Source organism: Trichomycterus rosablanca, chromosome 8, assembly GCF_030014385.1.
Source record: "Trichomycterus rosablanca isolate fTriRos1 chromosome 8, fTriRos1.hap1, whole genome shotgun sequence".
Lineage (NCBI taxonomy): Eukaryota > Metazoa > Chordata > Actinopteri > Siluriformes > Trichomycteridae > Trichomycterus > Trichomycterus rosablanca.
The window spans coordinates 37,641,611-37,663,440 of record NC_085995.1 but is presented as its reverse complement, the minus strand read 5'-3'; the positions used below and the strand labels follow the sequence as shown (position 1 = coordinate 37,663,440).

The 21,830-nt window shown below is 40.4% G+C and overlaps 1 protein-coding gene across 1 annotated transcript in view; it reads left to right on the top strand.

Annotated features, from left to right (window-relative positions):
* The first annotated feature begins 7,644 nt into the window (after window positions 1-7,644).
* snrkb (SNF related kinase b) overlaps window positions 7,645-21,830 on the top strand; it is a 36,426-nt gene continuing 22,240 nt past the window's right edge. The window contains exons 1-2 of the mRNA XM_063000846.1: window positions 7,645-7,865; window positions 21,037-21,688. Of these exons, the coding sequence (XP_062856916.1) occupies window positions 21,100-21,688 (589 nt within the window). The 5' untranslated portion in view covers window positions 7,645-7,865; window positions 21,037-21,099. The remainder of the gene's footprint in view (window positions 7,866-21,036; window positions 21,689-21,830) is intronic.

The window sequence follows — 21,830 nt, the reverse complement described above, 5'->3', positions numbered from 1 at the left end:
TGACACAGAAGGGGATTTAGGATACAGCCGGTACTGATGTTTTTCCGGATCAACACAACGTCTTACCTCTAACTGACCAATAACATTCACAAGCATAAATAACTCCAGGTAAAATAAAGTGCAAAGTCATACAGTACATTATATTTGACTGGTTATGCAACTGGGGCATTTAAATTATAAATACGCACGCAATATAGTGCACATTATGCGTCTGAATCTCATTCACGTTAACCCCTTAAAGCTAAACCATCAAAACATCCCCCAAAAATTCTCATTTTTTGAAACTAGAGCGTTTATTTGACCTAAAGTGAAATCCAAAAAAACAAAATAAATTAAATAAGAGATTTAAATATGAGTTTTGTTTTGTATCATATTTGATACATCAGGATTTAACGTATTTTTTATGTATTGTTCACTGCACGTTTTTTTTAACAAACAAAAATGTACAGAACACAATTTTAAACCCTTTCACGTTTAATTTGCTTTAGTTTTTTTGGAAATGAATAACTGGGGTCTCAAAAAAAACCAAACCAAAACCACTTGATCGCCACTAAATTTTTAAATAAAGTCTGGGTTTAAGTAAAGTTCAGTATGCAGCAATGAACAACCAGCCAGTGGGATTGGTAGGGTGAAAAAGATAAAAAAATGTTATTTAGTTTTGTCCATTTTGATTCAACCTGAAACCTTCACAAGGTTCCATGCATTGAGTACAGCCACTGTAACAGTGTGCGATTGTACAGATCCCATCTTTGGGGTCTAAAGTTAAACTTGTGAAGTGCAGACAGCATATCAACAAGGCTATAGGGTCAAGGCAAACTCTGAAGGTAAAAGAGGAAGAGGACGGCCATCAACAAGATGGATGGCTACAATTAAAAGGAATAATAAACAAGCCATTAAGAAGCCTGAAGATCCATCGACAGGAGTCAGAATCAACACAATTCACAATAATAATAAGGCAAGCAATAATTGAAATATACAGCTGAGAGATGAAAAAACCCTCACATGCATTTGTGATTGTTATTGCAGTCTTGGATAATATTTTTTTTTATTACTGTTCCCTTTCATTGACTAAACGACTGAGACCAAACTATCAAACTATCCAATAATACACGTTTTTATAAGGTTATGGTAGATTTGCTAGGTGAAAATGTGCATACAGTTGCTTATACACATACCTGCTTATATATCTCTCAGCTCAGCTGCTTTTGATAACCACTAATAAGCTTTTGCAACAGCAGTTTAACCAAAGTTTTTAAATTTCTGGCAAAGACTTTTACTGCACAGTTAACTGGAATCAGGACTGTAAGAGGGTCTTAAATGTAGCCTGACTTAACTATTTCAAAACCAGTTTCAACACTCCGGGTAATGGTGTCATTAATAATAATGATAATAATAGTACTGTAGTAGTAGGACTGTAATAGGCGTCTTTCTCGTATTGCCATGGTACTGTAAGCAGTAGTTGTATTCATGTTCTCGACAAGGTGGCGCTAGTACATTTAGGAATTGCTGCCAGGCAAAAAATAATGGGAGGAAATCATTTTTATCATTTTTAACCCTTTTACACGTTCATTGAGTTTCACATTAAATTCTTATCACAATGTGCATTTTTAATAGCACATAAACGTACTCTTCTACATTTACGGCATTTAGCAGACGCCTTTATTTAAAGCAACTTACATTCCAGTTACAGTATACAGTCTAAGCAATTAAGGGTTAAGGGCAGTGGCAACAGTGACAACCTGGCAGTGGTGGGGCTTGAACCAGCAACTTTTTGATTACCAGTCCAGCACCTTAACCACTAGGCTACAACTGCCATTTCTTTCCAAAGTGTACAGCTTAAAAATACTAACAAAATCTTGGGACACCACTGGCCAAATTCATGTTTTGTTTACTTTTAAATTCAAACAAGTGAACACAGTTTAAAGAAAACAAATATATTCACATTTTAATCTGCTGGAATTAACATACAGGAGGAAAACATAAAATGTGTGCTGTGCAAGTTATGGAATATATTTACTTTTTATGGTTTATGTTTCTTATATTTTATTTTTGGAAGAAAAACTGAAATTGTGCAGCTAAAATGTGCATAAAAAGCCCAGACTGTTTTCCACATGGTTAAAAGTTTATACCTTATTTCATATTATTGTAACATCAGTTACATCTGCATCATGTTTGGCCGGAACACTGGAACTTAATAATTAGAAAGGGGGTTCACATACTTTTGGTCATATTTACATTTACATTTTCACCATTTAGCAGCCACCTTTATCCAAAGCGACTTACATTACAGTTACAGTATACAGTCTGAGCAATTAAAGGTTACGGGCCTTGCTCAAGGGCCCAACAGCAGCAACCTGGCAGTGGTGGGGCTTGAACCAGCGGCCTTCTGATTGCTAGTCCAGTACTGTACCTTAACCACAGGCTATAGCTTGACCCGGCCCATATAATGTATAAACTGTAGCATTAAGCTTTCACTACTGGTTAGAATATTAAGCATTGTAGCTTCAGTGCAGAACAAAGGAACTTGGTTGATCTACTAGACTTGTGAACATAATGTTCAGCTGCTTTCTGACAGAACAAACACTTGTCGTGACTGTATTACACACCACACCTTAGAGTGATTATTTATGTACCCATGGCAAAGTGCTGCCGTAATCATGAAGCTATAATTAAAGTAAAATAGGTGAATAATAACATACACAATGTTTGAGAACATATGTAACCGTAAACTGCTTGATACCCTCAATGTTAACTCACATTCAGTTTAACATAATTAATTTAACTCTATTTATACATCTTTGTTTGTAAATCTGAAATGAGTTTCTTGTTTCCTAGATTGCAATTCATTCATTTATCTCACTATCTGCTCAGTACTGACCAGGGTTACTGCAAATCCAGCACTGATGCGTATATTTGTACTAACAGCTACAGCATGGTCAGGGCTATAGTGGGTCCAGTGTTACTACACCTTGAAAAGGAATACAATCCATCATGCACTAACACGTTTACACACTGACTTTCTCTTAGGGATCATTAAGAACGATCAGTTGACCCACTGACATGTTTTAGGAGGAGGAAGAAAACTGGCAAACACAGGAACATACTAAACTCCCAACAGACACTGAGCAAAGATTAGGATTGAACCTAGGTGACCAGAACCCATGTCACTGGCACTCACACCACCTGCTGCACCACCCTTTGTCCTTTTACGTTCCTAGTCTGTGGAAGGTCATCAGTAAATAGAGCTTCTGAAACTGTGGTTAAAATGTATATTTACTGACTGCATTTCATGTCAGTGGTGCAAAAAACATAGTGAAAGGTTTACAGAGATTTAGGGTTAGACAAATTATCATTCTCTGTATTTTTAAAAAGTGGGCAAATGCATGTGTAGTGTACAAACCATTTAGCAACACCCATTGTTGTATAAAATTATTATATTAAATAAATGACATTCTTCTAATTCTGTGTATATTTTGTATTTCATATAGTCTTCTAAAGATTGAATTTAGGTTATTAGCCACTCCCATTGTTGTATAAAATAAATTATATAAAATAAATTACATTCTTTAAATTTTTTTTTATCTATATATTGTACTTCGTATAGCCTTCGTATAGCTAAATATTGAATTTAGGTTTCAATATTAATTAATTATATTAAATGAATTAGTCTTCTAATTTTGTATGTATTTTGTAATTTATATAGCCTTCTAAAGATTAAAAATGAGGTTTTTAGCCACAACCATTGTTGTATAAAATTTATTATATGAAATAAATTATTCTTCTAAATTCCTATATATTTTGTACTTTTCATAGCCCTCTAAATATTGAAGTTTTTTAGTCACACCCATTGTTGCATAAAATGAATTTAATAAAATAAATTTTGTATATATATAAATATATACTGTATATATATATATATATATATATATATATATATATATATATATATATACATATATTGTAATTTATATAACCTTTTAAAGATTATATTAATTGTTTAGCCACTCTCATTGTTGTATAAAATTAATTATATAAAATAAATTGTTTTCTTCTAATTTTGTAAGTATTTTGTAATTTATATAGCCTTCTAAAGATTGAATTTAGGTTTTTAGCCACTCCCATTGTATAAAATGAATTATATAAAATAAATTAAGTTCTTCAATTTTTTAAATATATTTTGTACTTTATATAACCTTCTAAAGATTGCATTTCGAATTTATTATTAATTAATTATATGAAATATATTATTCTTCTAATTTTATATATATTCTGTACTTAATATGGCCTTCTAAAGATTGAATGTAGGTTTTTAGCCACTTCCATTGTTGTATTAAATTAATTAAATGAAATAAATTATTCTTCTAATTTTGTATATATTGTGTAATATATGTAGCCTTCTAAATATTAAATTTATGTTCAATTATTAATTAATTATATGAAATATATTATTCTTCTAATTTTATATATATTCTGTACTTAATATAGCTTTTTAAAGATTGAATTTAGGTTTTAGTCACACCCATTGTTGTATAAATTAATTATATGAAATAGATTATTATTGTAATTTTCTATATATTTTGTAATTTATATAGCTTTCTAAATATTACATTTAGGTTTTAGCCACATTTATATAAATTTAATTACATTTTTCTAATTTTGTACATACTTTGTACTTTATATAGCCTTCTAAAGATTGAAATGTAAGTTATTAGTCACTTCCATTGTTGTATAAAATTAATTGTGTAAAATAAATGTGCTTAAAGTCAGGACCACAAAGGCAAAGTTTGACAAGTTTGATAAGTGTGATACAGAGGAACTCCAGTAAGCTGCACAGAGTCCTGATCTTAACCCCACTGAACACTTTTGGGATGAATTGGAATGTTGGTTGTGAGCCAGGCCTTTTGTCCAACATCGGTGCCTGACCTCACTAATGTTCCTCTGGCTGAATGGGGACACATTACAGACATCCTCCAAAACAACAACAAAACATAAAAGTGGATGCCAGTGGTTTTGGATGCCAGTGGTTTTGAAAGGAACGCCAAACAGTTATTGCATATATCACATATTTGCATATTTTCAGACATATAGTGCATATCAAATTACTGTAAGTGTAAATTAAGTGTGTATTTAAAGTTGATGACAACTTGATGAGCCTCTAGACACCCTCATGTTCAGTCAGCCAGCTGAGGAAGTGGTTCCCATAGTAACTGCAGTGTGTTGTGCCATCAGCGTCAGTGACTCCTCCGGGGGAACGAGATGTTCAATCTAAGAGGAAACATGGAAGAAACGTCTTCATGTTGCCAATTATTACAGTCAGAGTTGAAAAGGTACATACGTGATGAAATTAAAACTGTAAAATAAAACCCAGTGGCAAATTTAACCCGACAACTCTTTCTGTCCATTAATGAACTTCAATTATTCCAATGAAATTCTGTCAAAACTGCAGCTTTAAAAACATCTTTTACATAATAAAGCCGTGTTTACTACAGCATGTCAAGTCAAGTCAACTTTATTTATATAGCGCTTTTTACAATAGACATTGTCTCAAAGCAACTTTACAAAATCCAGGACCAACAGATACAAAAACCCCTGTTGAGCAAGCCGAGGGCGACTGTGGCAAGGACAAACTCCCTGAAAATTACAGGAAGAAACCTTGAGAGGAACCAGACTCAGCAGGGCCCTCCATCCTTCTTGGGTGGCCTGGAGAATACTTTAAATAAATACATGATTTACACAAAGCATTCAAACACAGAATTAAATGATCTAAAAGTTATAACTGGTAATAAAAAGATAAATAAATAAATAATAATAGACTTGTTCTTCACTCTAGTCTTCAATAAAGTCACACAAGGCATGTGTGTAGGTACGTTCTTGCTTGATTAAGTCACATACATTTTCTTTTATTCAGATTGTGTGTATGTACAGAACCTGGAATGTCTGGCATGTCCTCTGGTCCTGCCTTTAGCTCCTAGACTTCCTCTTAAGATATTCAATACAGTAGACGCACAAAACCTTTGTTCTAAAAAAAGCCTTCATTCTGAGATCCATTTAGTTAGGACTGATTTTTGATTGCTTTTTAAACAACAATAAAGACTGTGTGATATGAGGACATTTTTTCTTAGATTAAAAAAATAGAAGTGAGAATAAACGTGGCATATGTTAACACGATTCATTGGCGAAAATGAATTATTAGAGTCAGAAGGCAAGTCAGTGATTTTAATCATAAATCAAAAATAAAATATTGGTAAGATGCAACATTTACAATGTTTTAATAATTAATAGCTGTGCATAAAATAAAGATACATACATGTACAAAAGACAATATTAATCAACATATTTCCAGACATTATGCTTAAACCAAAAAACAAACTTACAAACAGAAACATCCCCCTAACAGCTCCCTAATTCCTTTGTAGCTTTAATATCCACTTTTCTGAGAAGCCTATAAGACTTTGGAGTCAGATATTATATATTAGATAGTACAGCGGTACCTTAAAACTCAACGTCAGTTGGTTCTGGGAGTGGCGTTGAGTTTAAAAGGCGTTGAGTTTCAAGATATTTTTTACCATAAGGATGTTTGGGACTGATACTGTGTCTGTTTGATTTATCGAAAAAAGCTGATTCTCACAATTTCTTAGAACCTCGAGCTGTAACACAAGTTTAAAAGTGAAACAGGACAAAATCAGATAAACACAGATACATGTGGAGCTTTCAGACTGAATCTGAAGGTTATTCCACACAAATGCAGATTCGTCTCATCTTCACACTTTGATGACGTTTTACCGCACCGATCAAGCCTACTTTTTTCCCCCAATTTTATCCCCCAGTCTAGTCGTGTCCAATTTCCCTGATTGCGTCCTCTATACTGATTCGACCCTTCACCGCTGACTGAGGACGCCTCTCAACTGACATGCGCCCCCTCCGGCACGTACAGTCAGTACAGGCTGCATTTTTCACCCGCACGAGCCAAGTTCATACACTTGACGGGCACTGTGTACGGAGGGCCACACCCCCATCAGCGTTATTCCTCAGCCCTGTGCAGGCGCCATCAGTCAGCCAGCAGGGGCCGCAGTCGCACCAGTTATGAGGACCTATGACCCGACTTTCTTTACCCTCTAACCCTGAACAACAGCCAATCGTTGTTCATGCGGCCGCCCAGCCCAGTCGGAGAGGCAGAGCTGAGATTCGATACGATGTATTCGAAACCCCAACTCTGGTGAGCTAGCGTATTTTACCGCTGCGCCACCTGAGCGGCATTGCGATTGTTCATTGTTAATTTAAAAATGACTAAATATATATATATTTTTTAAAAGAATTTAAGGGCACACATTTCTCGATGAAGGGCGTTGAGTTTCAAAGATTTTGAGTTTAGGGGCGTTGAGTTACAAGGTACCGCTGTAATAATTATTGCACCTTGAGAAGCGCCAGTATAACCATGTATGTGCATATATACGTGTTTGTTATGTTTCATTTGTTTTGTTTTGTTTGTGAGGTGTTTGACACAGTTTTGGCCTTTTTGGCTGCACACAACGCAAAGTGCGCTCGCGCGCGGGCGAGCAGGAATGCATTGACGTAAGAGGAGGCGCGCGGCCCTGGATAGTGCGCTCGAGCCGAGGTGAACGCGCGAGCACTGCGGAGAGCCGCTGACAGTCTGAGCACCGACCGCATCTCTGCGCGTCTCTGTTTGCGCTTATCTTTCATTTGTGTGTAAAAACGGGGGTAAAACGAGTCCGTGTGGCGCTAATACACGGGTTCTAACATCGTAAAGGGAATATTCCGAGGGTTTTAGTGCTGAGAAGTGAGGACAGGAGGCGGATGCTCGGAAAACACATAAACACTCTCCTGAATCGTTCAGCGTCTCTGCGGTAAGTTTGCGCCTCGGACGCACTAATACGCATTAACGCGCACACACACTACACACACATCACCAGCTGTGTGTGTTTCATATGAAATGTTTTGTATAAAAACATGGAGTGTTTTCAACATGGCCGTGTCTATTCCAGTGCAATGTGCGCAATTTTAGACTCGCGCAATGATGGTGAAAGTGCGTGTCCATGTGCATCCAAGTGTGGCCTGCTTAACCCAAAATTCATCCGTCTTTATTTTAGTTAAGATCACGGTGGGTCCGTCGCCACCCAATAACCCAGGGCAGAGGGCCGGAATATAACCTGGACAGGGCTGCAATGGGTCCACTTACTTACTCACGCACGCACTTACTTACTGTATATCTGTGAGCAATTTAGGAAAGCCTCGCAACTTTCAGCATGGGAGAAAACCCAACCGTAGCACCCGAAGGAAAACACACTTGGCCATGGAATAATATGCAAAACTTTTTACACTGACTGGAAGAGTTGTTCGGATATTGCTATGCAGCAGCCCCGGTTCTGGACTGCTTTGCTTGGGGGGGCAGTAAAACCTAATGAGGGGGCATGTTGATAGTCATGTTTTTGAAGCCAGAAATATATTCAAGGCTTGATTTGTGCATGAATGATGACAGCCAAGCTATTGATACTGGCTTAAAGTGATGTATGAGGTAAAGAAATAAAAATGCATGTTTTCGAACTTAAACTTAAAACCCAATGATTAAAAAATACATGTTGATTATGTAAATGGAGAAAAAAGATTATCTAATTGTATTTCATTTTAATACGCCCCCTTAATTAAATTGCCATTACTAATAGAACAACTCTATTTCTTGAAAGGCTTTAATACAAATTTAAGTCAAAGCTGACAAATGTACCTACACACAGACTGAGAATATTCAAACGTGGAAATAGGAATGAGTGAGAATATTTATATTATTGGGAAATTAAAATATAAAGAAAACAAAAGAATACTAATTCTGTAAAAAAAAAAGTGTTTACCAGTATACCTGCCTCTCGCTCACACTAACAGAACATATACTGCCGAACTGAACTGTTTGGGGCAGTCTGCCGATTTTTATATGACTCAAAGAGCCAATCAGGAATAAGCAAGGAAATATCTTCACACTGTAAAACAAAATGCATTTTTGTGATTGGTTCAGAGATAATTTTAAAAATAGCCGTTGCTTGCATTGTGCTTGGGGGGGCAAAGACACAATTTGGGGGGGCAATGCCCCCCTCGGCCCCCCCCTAGCGCCGGCCCTGCTATGCAGCATCCACTTTACCAGCTGTGCAGAAATACAATTATTGGTTCTTTAATGGGGCAGAATATATGTCCAAAATTTTGCTGTAAATCTAATGAGAAAACTCTATTTTGTCTATAAAATCTTTTTTTTACAATATTGTGTACAGTAGACGGTGAAAGACCTGAATTCTTTACTTTTTTATTATTCTATTATGCTTTTTTTTTCCTTTTCACCCAATCTAGTCGTATCCAATTACCCAAATGTGTCTCCTCTTCTGCTTCAGACCCCAACCCTCACAGAGTAGCCGTACCTAACAACACAAGTGTAGTAGCTAACCACTAAGCAGGTTTACACGCCGCTCAGGAGGTGCAGCGGTTAAAACACACACCAGCGCACCGGAGTTGGGATTTCGAATACATCGTATTGAATCTCAGCTCTGCCATCCGGCTGGGCTGAGCGGCCACATGAACAACGACTGGCCTGTTGGTGTGGGGTAGTAGTAAGCCGGATAGGGTCCCCTCGTAACTGATGCAACTACGACCTCTGCTGGCTGATTGATGGCGCTCGCACAGGTAGGAGTGCGTTGATCAGGGTGTGTCTCTCAGTACACGGGGCTGATCCGCATTAGCACTCGCCTAGTGCTGCCCACGTTTCCCAGTCTCGTATTGCCCCAATTTAGCTTTTTTGAACCGTGTTGCGAGAATCAATTTAAAAAAGAAATATGTTTATAAATATAGAATAGAACGCCTTTATTTGTCATATATACAGATACAGCCGTACAGTACAACGAAAACCTTTCTTCACATATCCCAGCTTGTTTGGAAGTTGGGGTCAGAGCGCAGGGTCAGCCAATGTACGGCGCCCCTGGAGCAGACAGGGTTAAGGGCCTTGCTCAGGGGCCCAACAATGGCTGCATGGCAGAGTTGGGATTTAAACTCCCAACCTTTCAGTGGATAGCACCAAGCTCTACCCACTAGGCTACCACTATACCAAGTTAATAAAGTAAAACCTGAAATATCTTTGTACTATTTTTAATGACTGCTTTAGGTTTGTATGTACATTTTTTCACACTGACCGAACATTTCTGGAATTGCAGTTTGTATGTCCAAGATAAGAAACAAAGGACGAGATTACATGAACCCACACCAAGCAGAAAGCACATTGTCCAATGTAAAGCCTAGTCAGAAATTTTATATGGCTGTAGATAGTGTGGCTGTATGTGTGTGTTTGTGTGTGTGTGTTACATCATCAGGCTGAGTATGTTTGTGTATGTGTGTTTTTGTGTGTTACAGCATTAGGCCGAGTGTGATTGTGTGTGTGTTACAGCAGCAGTCTGTGTGTGTGTGTTACAGCAGCAGTCTGTGTGTGTGCATTAGTGTCAGTGTTTGTGTGTACATCTGTGTGTGTGTCTGTGTGTGCTACAACATCAGTTTGCTGTGTATGTGTGTGTGTGTTACAGCATCAGGCTGTGTGTGTTTGTGTGTGTGTGTTACAGCGTCAGTTTGTGTATGTGTGTGATACAGCATCAGGCTGAGTGTGTTTGTGTGTGTTTGTGTGTGTTACAGCGTCAGTTTGTGTATGTGTGTGATACAGCATCAGGCTGAGTGTGTTTGTGTGTGTCTGTTACAGCATCAGTCTGTTGTGTATGTGTGTGTTTGTGTGTGTGTTACAGTATTAGACTGTGTGTGCGTGTTTGTGTGTGTTACAGCATCAGTCTGTGTGTGTGTATGTTTGTGTGTGTGTGTGTGTGTTACAGCATCAGTCTGTTGTGTATGTGTGTGTTACAACATCAGTATGTTGTGTATGTGTGTGTGTGTGTGTGTGTGTTACAGCATCATACTGAGTGTGTTTGTGTGTGTGTGTTACATCATCAGACTGAGTGTTTGTGTGTGTTACATCATCAGGCTGAGTGTGTGTGTGTTTGTGTTACAGCATCAGTCTCTTGTGTATGCGTGTGTTTGTGTGTGTGTTACAGTATTACTGTGAGTGCGTGTTTGTGTGTGTGTTACAGCATCAGTCTGTGTGTGTGTATGTTTGTGTGTGTCAGTGTGTGCGTGTTACTGCATCTGAAGAGCTTGCCCCTTATTCCACATACTCAGCAGCTGTGTGTGTGTGTGAGCATCAGTCTGGGTGAGTTTGTGCCAATGTCAGCGCCTGTGTTTGTAACACTGTATCAGGCCGTGGTTTGAGCTTCTGTTTGTGTGTGTGTGCAGTGTGTGAACAGTGTGCTGCAGAGTGTGTGTGTTAAATTTGGTGCTTACGCTGCATTTCCATCAGAGAACATTTAAGACTCTAAATACGAGTGAGAGAGATTAAAATGTAAATGATTAACAGAGTCGAGCTTGTTTCTGTTTTGTTTTTGTGATTTTGAATAAATTCATTTGCAGGACTGTGTGGACTGTGTTGTCAGTGTCCACTGTGTGGACTGTGTTGTCGGTGTGGAATGTGTGGACTGTGTGTATGATGTGGACTGTGTGTAAGGTGTACACTGTGTGATTAGTGTGGACAGTGTACACTGTGGGGATGGTGTGGACTGTGTGGATAGTGTGTATGGTGTGTACACTGTGTGGAAGATGTGGACTGTGTAGACGGTGTGGACTGTGTGGCCTCTGTAATCATTGTGGACTGTGTAGACGGTGTGGACTGTGTGGCCTCTGTAATCATTGTGGACTGTGTGAACGGTGTGGACTGTGTGGCCTCTGTAATCATTGTGGACTGTGTGAACGGTGTGGACTGTGTGGCCTCTGTAATCATTGTGGACTGTGTGAACGGTGTGGACTGTGTGGCCTCTGTAATCATTGTGGACTGTGTGAACGGTGTGGACTGTGTGGCCTCTGTAATCATTGTGGACTGTGTGAACGGTGTGGACTGTGTGGCCTCTGTAATCATTGTGGACTGTGTGAACGGTGTGGACTGTGTACGGTGGACACTGTGTGAACGGTGTGGACTGTGTGGACAGTGTGCACAGTGGACTGTGTGAATGGTGTGGAATGTGTGTACGGTGTGAATGGTGGGGACTGTGTGGATGGTGTGGACTGTGTGGATGGTGTGGACTGTATGGATGTGTGGTCTGTGTGAACTGTGTGGACGGTTTCGACTGTGTGGCCGGTGTGGACTGTGTGGATGGTGTACACTGTGTGGACTGTGTGGTCTGTGTGAACTGTGTGGACGGTTTGGACTGTGTGACCGGTGTGGCTGGTGTGGACTGTATGGATGGTGTACACTGTGTGGACTATGTGGACGGTGTGGACGGTGTGGACAGTGTGGACGGTGTGGACTGTATGGATGGTGTACACTGTGTGGACGGTGTGGATGGTGTGGACGGTGCCGTGTGTGAATGTGATTAGCCCCTGAGTCCGGGAATCCAATAATGCAATTGGTTGAATATCACATGACTTTCTGTTTCACGTTGGTGGTATATGATACACTAGGAGCTAAAGATGAGAATTTTATGAATTCTAGACACCTGTAGTGCATAAAATCACCAAATTCATAATTGTTGTAGATGTGTAAATGGCTACACCCAAAAGGTCTTTCCCCAAAGGCAAATTGGTGCGAGGCAGAAAATGTCGTGATGATGGAGGTTCCCCGTAGTTTACATCTGATCAGCATAAAGACCTGAGTTATTTTGTTAAGGAACGACTGGGTTACGGGGAGGGGGGCTTACAGACAGCCGTGGTGAGTACCAACAGACAGTGGTCAGAGGAGGGACACACCCCAGACTGCTGACAGGTTGTTGCTAAGACTCATTAATGCCAGAAGACTCGATGGCTGTGGCGACTGGCACAGACCAACAGAAGAGCTTTTAGTAGTACAGTTCATTCCATGCGCTAAATAAACATGCTAATCATAATGAAAAAGGTGCAGTCGCTATATTCAAGCTCCTCATGACAACGTTAGTGTGGTTATTATAAGACTTTATGCTGGACCATGATGCAAAATCTCCACATCATTCCACACAGATCCACATGAGCATGGACATGCAGTCTGATGCTGTGCTGATGCCACACAGCTTCAGCATTAGAAATAGTTTAAAAGCGGGCCACTCATGGCCACTCATGTGGGGCAGTGGTAAAAACACATGCTGGAACCAGAGCTGGGATCTTGAATACATCGTATCGAATCTCAGCTCTGCCTGCCGGCTAAGGCTGAGCGGCCGCATGAACAGCGATTGGCCTGTTGTTCAGATATGGGCGGGACTAAGCCGGATAGGGTCTCTCTCCCATGACTGGTGCAATTACGACCTCTGCTGGCTGATTGATGGCGCCTGCACAGAGAAGAGAAAAGAGTGCTCTCAGGGTGTGTCTCTCCGTACACAACGCTGAGCTGCACTGCACTCGTCAAAGTGTAGGTGATAAGATGCATACGGCATGCTGCACATGTGTCGGGGGGGCCGTGGGTTAGCTTCGTTCTCCTCTATCAGAGCGGGGATCGGCAGTGGTGGAGAGTAAGCATGACGCAATCGGGCAATTGGACGTGATAAAAAGGAGAAAAAGGGGAGAAAATGCATAAACAAAAAATAAAAAAGCGGGCCACTCAGGTGGCGCAGCGGTAAAACACACACTAGCACACCAGAGCTGGGATCTCGAATACATCGTATTGAATCTCAGTTCTGCCAATCGGCTTGACTGAGCGGCCACATGAGCGATGATTGGCCTGTTGTTCATATAGGGGGTGGGGCAGTAGTAAGCCGGATTGGGTCTCCTCGTAACTGATGCAACTACGACCTCTGCTGGCTGACTGATGGCGCCTGCACAGGGGCGGGGAAGGAGTGCGTTGATCAGGGTGTGTCTCTCCGTACACGGGGCTGATCCTCATTAGCACTCGCCTAGTGCAGGTGAAAAAATGCATACGGCTGCTGCTGAGAGAGAGAGAGAGAGAGAGAGAGAGAGAGAGAGAGAGAGAGAGAGAGAGAGAGAGAGAGAGAGAGAGATCTGTGGTTCCACTCCCAGTTTAGAGCTGCTGGAAATAAATTTTAAATGATATTTTTAACCCACAGCGTCAACCAAACAACAACTTTTGTGTCGTTTGTGGGATAACCGGGTGATCAATAACGTCCCTGATTGAAATCTTCTGTGATGTAATTGCCCTCGTGCTGCAGATGTGATTACAGATGTGGTGGATAGAGATTAGGTTAAAAACACTCCAGTTTTCCTTTAATGCACCATGAACACTGAGCTCATCATCATCAATACTTAATGCTGGAGAGATTAATGATGAGATCATACCTGTGGAAGAAAACCTTCTCACTCTCTCACACTCTCGCACTCTCACACTCTCACCGTCGTGTTTTCTGTCTCTCGCTGTTTCTCGCTCGCTGTCTAGCATTTTTTCTCCTCGTCCTTTTCTCACACACTTCTGTCTCTTTCCTTTCTGCGTAATTGAGTCATCCTCACACCCTTTCCTGATGCCTCCTGTCCTACTGTCACACACAGCCGTCTACCAGCCTGTGTGTGTGTGTGTGTGTGTGTGTGTGTGATCAGATTTGCATTTCAGCGTTTGTGTTAAATTAAATTTTGTTACTTCAGTATGTAAAACCTTGTGCATTGTATTACATATATAATATATACACTGATCAGCCATAACATTAAAACCACCTACTTGTTTCTACACTCACTGTCCATTTTATCAGCTCCACTTACCATATAGAAGCACTTGTAATTCTACAATTACTGACTGTAGTCCATCTGTTTCTCTACATACTTTGTTACCCCCTTTCATGCTGTTCTTCAATGGTCAGGACCCCCACAGGACCACCACAGAGCAGGTATTATTTAGGTGGTGGATGATTCTCAGCACTGCAGTGACACTGACATGGTGGTGGTGTGTTAGTGTGTGTTGTGCTGGTATGAGTGGATAAGACACAGCAGCGCTGCTGGAGTTTTTAAACACCTCACTGTCACTGCTGGACTGAGAATAATCCACCAACCAAAAATATCCAGCCAACAGCACCACGTGGGCAGCGTCCTGTGACCACTGATGAAGGTCTAGAAGATGACCAACTCAAACAGCAGCAATAGATGAGCGATCGTCTCTGACTTTACATCTACAAGGTGGACCAACTAGGTAGGAGTGTCTAATAGAGTGGACAGTGAGTGGACACAGTATTTAAAAATTCAATCAGCGCTGCTGTGTCTGATCCACTCATACCAGCACAACACACACTAACACACCACCACCATGTCAGTGTCACTGCAGTGCTGAGAATGATCCACCACCCAAATAATACCTTCTCTGTGGTGGTCCTGTGGGGGTCCTGACCATTGAAGAACAGGGTGAAAGGGGGCTAAAAAAGTATGTAGAGAAACAGATGGACTACAGTCAGTAATTGTAGAACTACAAAGTGCTTCTATATGGTAAGTGGAGCTGATAACATGGACAGTGAGTGTAGAAACAAGGAGGTGGTTTTAATTTTATGGCTGATCAGTGTATGCCTTCATTCATGCTGCACATGTGTCAGGTGGTTGGTGTGTGTGTGTGTGTTATCAGTAGGATGCAGTGTGTCCTTTCCGTATAAAACACTCAGACTGGAAGGGAAAGCCTTATCCTTCCTTCCTACACAGACACACACACACACACACACACACACACACACACACACACATATATATATATATACTTTCTTACTTTCACCCTTCAGCCTTTTAGTAAAGAATCACATTTAAATTACAATTAAAGTTTGTTCTAATTTATATTCTACTTTGCTACAACACACACAAACTCCTACACAAAAACGATCTTTTAAATAATTAAAACAACAGATGAAATTTGGAAATATTTTAAACCCCCAGATGTGTGTATAAAAGACCAGCGATTTGTTGTTAGGACTATTAAAAGGAATTTTGCCCGTGCCCATGAGTGATAACTTTAAGCATTTACAAACATGCATTTACTTTTCACACTGATATTTTTTCAGCTATAAATTAGAACATTTTGTCTTTATTTACTGCAAATGAAATTTGAAATGAAACAGTGAATTATAATTTGTGTCGAAGGTGAACAGCAGGAACTTAAAGCAGCAGATAATCGAGTTTGTAAAATGACATTCAGCTGATCAGCACCAGAATGGGTTGAACAGAAACAAATTGTTAATCCAGTCGTAATGCTGTGACATAAACTGATAAGGCTCATGATGTTCATGCAAGAATCCAAGAACAGCAGGCTGTTAGCAGGCTGTTTAGATCAGACCACAATATAGAAGTAATAAATGCAGAAATCTTTGTAATTCTAAAATGTTTTCAGAATTTTATAGTAACTCTTAGTTCCAGCCACAATGTCGCTCCAAACACTTTGATTCACATTCACAATGTTCATCAAACACTTTTATCCGAAGCTTTAAAACTTTACCCCTTCACCCACCTATTTGGACTTCACTCCATATAAAATTGACTAAATGTTCATGTGTTCATTCATTGTTATTGACTAAGGACCTTTTGTAAGCCTTCTTAGTAAACACCTAGTGGTATAAATTTAGATCACAGTAAAAGGATCTATTGTAAACTTTTATTGAACTGTAGAATAAAATGTTTGCTAGCATGAGACGTGGGTGTGGGTTTGCTTTGTGTGTATGAACAGAAATATATAGAACTGAAACCTGCATAACCATGTACGTAGGTGTGTCTGTGTGTGTGTGTGTGTAGGTGTGTCTGTGTGAGAGTGTGTTTGTCTATGTGTCTGAGAGTGTGTGTAGGTGTGTCTGTGTGTGTGTGTGTCCGAGAGTGTGTGTGTGTGTAGGTTTCTCTGTCTGTGTGTGTGAGAGAGTGTGTTTGTCTGTGTGTCTGAGAGTGTGTGTAGGTGTGTCTGTGTCTGTGTGAAAGTATGTGTAGGTGTGTGTGTGTGTGTGTGTGTATGAACAGAAACACAAAACTGAAACCTTCAGAACCATGTGTGTAGGTGTGTCTGTGTGTGTGTGTATGTCCAAGAGTGTGTTGTGTAGGTATGTCTGTGTGTGTGAGAGAGAGAGTGTGTTTGTCTGTGTGTGTGTGTGTGTGTGTGTGTGAGAAAGAGAGAGAGTGTGTTTGTCTATGTGTCTGAGAGTGTGTGTAGGTGTGTCTGTGTGTGTGTGTATGTCCGAGAGTGTGTGTGTGTGTGTGTGTGTGTGTGTAGGTATGTCTGTGTGTGTGAGAGTGTGTTTGTCTGTGTCTGAGAGTGTGTGTAGGTGTGTCTGTGTGTGTGTGTGAGAGAGAGTGTGTTTGTCTGTGTGTCTGAGAGTGTGTGTAGGTATGTCTGTGTGTGTGAGAGAGAGTGTGTTTGTCTGTGTGTCTGAGAGTGTGTGTGTATGTCCGAGAGTGTGTGTGTGTAGGTATGTCTGTGTGTGTGTGAGAGTGTGTTTGTCTGTTTGTCTGAGAGAGTGTGTGTGTGTGTGTGTGTGTGAGAGAGAGAGAGTGTGTTTGTCTGTATGTCCGAGTGTGTGTGTATAGGTATGTCTGTGTGTGTGAGAGAGAGTGTGTTTGTCTGTGTGTCTGAGAGTGTGTATAGGTGTGTCTGTGTGTGTGTGTGAGAGAGTGTGTTTGTCTGTGTGTAGGTGTGTCTGAGTGTGTGTAGGTGTGTCTGTGTGTGTGTGTGAGAGAGTGTGTTTGTCTGTGTGTAGGTGTGTCTGAGTGTGTGTAGGTGTGTCTGTGTGTAGTATGAGTCTGAGTGTGTGTGTGTCTGAGTGTGTGTAGGTGTGTGTGTGTTAAGCAAAAACACTTAGCGGTGGTTAGTGGGTCACAGATGCCCCGCCGTTGGCTGGTCAATACTTAGCAGCGTCCATTTCTAGTGTGTGTGTGTATTTGTGGTCCCAGTAGAGATGAAGTGATGCACATTATTACACGGCATTAGTCTCCCTTTAGCCTGCATAAACACAGTATACTCATTAACTATTTAACCCCCTCCATTAACACACACACACACACACACACTCAGATTATGATATCCAGTTACACATATTGATGAACACCATCTGGTCTGTGCTACTGTTACTGTTACATGACTCCTCTGCCAATAACACAAACACAGTTTTACCCCTTTCCTCTCTTTTCCTTTTATTCTTCTTTCTTTATATTTTATTTCATTTTCCCTTCATTTAATTTTATTTTCTTCCATGTTTTTTCTTCCATTTATTTTATTTTCAATTTGCTTTTCTTTTATTCTCTTTATTTTGTTCTATTTTCTTTCATTTTCTTTCATTTCTTTTTATTTTCTTATATTTTTGTTTTGTTCTTTTTTTTATTCTATTTTTCTTCACTTTTCTTTCTTTCTTCACTGTCCTGATTTACATCAGCACCAGTTTTAATAACAACAAAATCAATCTAAAAACTCTTGGCAAACATCAAACATCAGCAAACATCAGCAAACAGAATCTTACTGACCAGAATGGACACCAGTTTACAGGATAGTAACTAAGTACCTCAAAATGACTACAGATACAAAAATAACCACATTATAGAATAAAGCACCTCGACGACCCACATCAGTGAACATGTAAGCTTCACTTCAGGTATCTTTAGCATCTTTAGTATCAAAGACTGATCGGTGAAGATGCAGAATTTGGTGTAAGAAGCACTCATGCTATTGTTTACACAAAAACACACATGCTCTCTGTATTCCAATGTATAACATTCATTCATTCATTCATTTTCTTATGAATTATCCAATTATGGTCGTGGGAGGGTGCTGAAGCCTATCCCAGCTTTTCAATGGGCGCAAGGCACACAGTACCACCCTGGAAAAAATGCGGCACTTGCATGTGAGTTTCTCGCATGAAAAAACGACTTCCCTGGCCATTCGAGTGCTAATTTCCAATCAAACAAAACACATGGTATTTTCCAGTTTAAGTGGCCTGTTGTTACTTAACTCGCACACTCTGATCCTCTATCAGGAAACCAACCTGAAACGGTCAGTTCTGTACAGAAACGCTGTGGAGTTCTCTGGGCCCGAGCTCAACTGTGATGGACCCAAAACATTTGAAGCATGTGCTGTGGTTAGATGAGTTGGTGAACGCACCTCTTGTTGCTGGCATCAAATTCTAAATGAGTTTATATTTACAAACTACACTGAAGCTGATCAGTGAAAACACAAAATGTCCCAGCTTTTCTGGAAATAGAGTTTGTACACTTCCATTTCAATGCCAGTGCTGTAAATATAGCCTGAAAACTTACATAACCAGTTCACACACACATCCTGGCACGCACATTCTTTTACACGAAACACACCCCAGCATGTTTGAACAATTACACAAAACTTTAACATGCTCTACACACACATACATACACACACACACACACACATGTGCCAAGTTACCACTTTACCTGCTTATAGTGGAATGTTTTAAAACAGTGTAACTTAAATATTCTGTAAATATTTTAATCATTTGGCCCTGTCCCAACTTATTTTAAGTGTGTTACAGGCATCAAATTCTACATTTGTTTGTATTTACAAACTACACTTCTGCACACCAGTGCTGAGATTCTGAACACCCCGGTTCAAATCTCGGCTCTGTCGGTCCGCTGGGCGCCATCTAGCGGGCACAATTGACAGTGTCTGCAGCAGACAAAATTGACCAAGTCTGCTGGGTGGGAAAAGGCCGGACTAAGTGGGTGGGGTCTTCAAGCGCTGTGTAAAGACCCAGGTTAGCAGACGAGACGCCTGTACAGAAGCGGATGAGCCTATGTGCGAATCCACTAAAGCACGGGTTGAGGACGGCGCACGTGTCAGAAGGGGCGTGGAGCGGGCAAATATACCCTCCTCGAACACAATCAGGATCCTCAGCAGCGGAAGACTAATTGGCTAGCGAGAGATTGCATAAATAAATAGAAATAAATACACTTCAGTGAAAACATTAGAAATCGTTTCTTTGTACTTTTGTCAGTTAAATAAAGATTCAAGAGAATAAACAAATCACAGATTGCATTTTACAAAACCTTTATGGAAATTGGGTCTGTAGGTTTATTTTTTATTACAGGATGATTACAAAACAACATAATTTAGGGGTTTTGTACACACGGTGATATGAGATACAAAACTACATCCAACGTCAGTTGGTTTTGGGAGTGGTGTTGAGTTTAAAAGGTGTTGAGTTTCAAGGTATTTGTTCCCATAAGGATGTTTGGGAAACCAGTTAATGCGTTCCATGGTCCTGTGGACTTGCATATATTTTAGACTCATGTAAAATAATGGGGTTGTTTTTGACACTTTTACACTGAAAATAACACAAATATAATATAAAAACCCTGAAATACATTTAAAACAGTTAAAAATCTATTAAAACTACAATAAAACCTGCACTTTACCTTTACTTATTGTTTCCTTATACTTCTTAATTAGTGGAGAGAACAAATAAGCAGTGATAATTAAGAGAGGTTTAATACATTAAACCACGTTAAGCTTTTTTTTTTTTATAAGTGATAAGCGTTTTAAACTTTCTCAGAAAAGCTGATTCTGATTCTCATAATTTCTCAGAACCTTGAGCTGTAACACAAGTTTAAAAGTGAAACAGTGGAAAATACAACTAAACACAGATACATGTGGAGCTTTCAGAGTGAATTATGTGGTTATTCCACACAAATGCAGATTCGTCTCATATTTACATTTTGATGACATATTACTGCACCGATCAAGCCGAGCGCTGAACAAAGCAGCAGTCGCACACACGTTGAGTTTAAGGTTACAAATTTCTTGACGAATGTTGAGTTACAAGGTACCACTGTATTATACACCCTTACTGCTTGTGTTGCCGTTTTTACCAGACAGTAGGAGTCACTGTTGCAGTGACAAGAAAGATAAATCCTGTTTTGATTTTTCTGCTTTAGACTCCAACTGTGTGTGTGTGTTAAGTGCCCAACCAGGGCGCCAAACTAGCATAATAGACTGCTGCACTATTACTGTGTAATAAAATGCTGGTCATTTTGCAGATTGTGCTTATTTACCTCTTCTTTCCTCCTCATCAGGTGATGCTGCATCTGTTCTGAACCCCTGCAACTGAGAACTGTCCCCCACACTTCTGATCCACGATGGCCACCCTGAAGAGCAGCTCCGAGGGCAAGATAGCCGGCCTGTACGAGCTGGATCGCTCGCTGGGGAAAGGCCACTTTGCCGTTGTGAAGCTGGCACGGCACATTTTCACCGGGCAGCTGGTAGCTGTGAAAATCATCGATAAGACAAAGCTGGATGGCATGGCGATGGGCCACCTGCTGCAGGAGGTGCGCTGCATGAAGCTGGTGCAGCACCCGAACGTGGTGCGTCTGTATGAAGTGATCGACACGCACACCAAACTCTTCCTGATCCTGGAGCTGGCCGACGGCGGCGACCTGTACGACTACATCCTGCGGCACGAGGGCGGGGTCGCCGAGTGCACCGCCAAAGTGCACTTTGCTCAGATCGTCCGTGCCATCGCGTACTGTCACCGGCTGCATGTGGTGCACCGGGACCTGAAGCCTGAGAACGTCGTGTTCTTCCGCCAGCAGGGAACCGTTAAACTTACCGACTTCGGGTTCAGTAACCACTTCCAGCCTGGTACCATGCTGGTAACCAGCTGTGGATCTCTGGCCTACTCAGCTCCTGAGATACTGCTAGGAGAGGAGTACGATGCCCCCTCTGTGGGTAAGTGTGTATGTGTGAGTAAATGTGTGTGTGTTATCCAAAGCAACTAACAGTAGTATGGCAGTAGATTGTCTAGGCAAATGTACATTAAGGGCCTTGCTCAAGGGCCCAACAGTGGTAACTTGGCTGTGATGGGGTTTTA